Source organism: Calidris pugnax, unplaced genomic scaffold (genome assembly GCF_001431845.1).
Source record: "Calidris pugnax isolate Ruff unplaced genomic scaffold, ASM143184v1 scaffold54, whole genome shotgun sequence".
Lineage (NCBI taxonomy): Eukaryota > Metazoa > Chordata > Aves > Charadriiformes > Scolopacidae > Calidris > Calidris pugnax.
In genome coordinates, this window is record NW_015090864.1 from 8055261 (window position 1) to 8056296 (window position 1036).

The window sequence follows — 1036 nt, forward strand, 5'->3', positions numbered from 1 at the left end:
ATGTATGCGGATCCCTATCTGGGAATTTCCTAGCGGCTACCGCTCAAGAAGGCAGGGGACCACGTTAGTTATTTATTTTCCTGGCCGGCTCCCACTCGGAGATTAGCGATGGCGAGGAAGGCGTGCAGCCAGCGGGGCGGCTGGAGACGGGCACTGCTGTGTGTGGTGGACACATCTCTTTGGATGGGGAGAGCATCAGGTCCCACGGGGGGAGGAGAAGGGTGTGTGGCTGCTCTCGTGGGAAGGCTGGGCAAGCAAATCACCCAAGTGAAAACGCTGTCGAAAAGTGCTGCGGCTGCCTGGGCTTTTTTTTTTCTTTTTCTTCTTCCTTTTTCCCCCCTCCTTCCTTTCCCCCACCCACCCCCCGCACCCTCTGTACCGGCGGGGTCGCTAAGAGGCGGGGAAGGGGGGGGGGAGGCTGCACCCTTGGGGTCTCCGCTCCCCATCCCCGGAGGAGGCCCGACGGGGCGGGCAGAGCTCATAGGGACCCTGAGGGGACGGGGAGGAGGGAGCCCGGGTGGCACCGGGCAGGGGGAGGAAGGCTCTGGGGGTGCTGAGCCATGACATGGGGGTGTCCCTCCCGTCCCGACGTGTCCTGACATGGGGGTGTCCCTCCCGTCCCGACGTGTCCCTGGGCGGGCTGCCCTCCTTACCCGCTTTGACGGAGCAGTGGATGTGCGCCTTGGACTCGTAGTAGACCCAGTCGAAGCCGGCCTCGACGGCCAGGCGGGCCAGCATGCCGTACTTGCTGCGGTCCCGGTCCGAGGTGGTGATGTCCACGGCGCGGCCCTCGTAGTGCAGGGACTCCTCGGAGTGGTGGCCGTCCTCGTCCCAGCCCTCGGTCACCCGCAGCTTCACCCCGGGCCACTGGTTCATCACCGAGATCGCCAGGGCGTTCAGCTTGTCCTTGCAGCGCTGCGGGGATAGGGGCACACGGGGAAAGGCGCATGGCGGGGGGGGCTTGCAACCAGGGGCAGACCCCCCCACACACCCCTCACCATCCATTATCCCCCCCCATGGCCGCATCCTGCCCTCC

The 1036-nt window shown here is 65.7% G+C and overlaps 1 protein-coding gene across 1 annotated transcript in view; it reads right to left on the reverse strand.

The window, feature by feature from the left end:
* The window catches only part of SHH (sonic hedgehog), a 12546-nt gene that overhangs the window by 6577 nt on the left and 4933 nt on the right, over positions 1-1036 (reverse strand). Inside the window, exon 2 of the mRNA XM_014945176.1 lies at positions 654-915. Coding sequence (XP_014800662.1) covers positions 654-915 — 262 coding nt within the window. The remainder of the gene's footprint in view (positions 1-653; positions 916-1036) is intronic.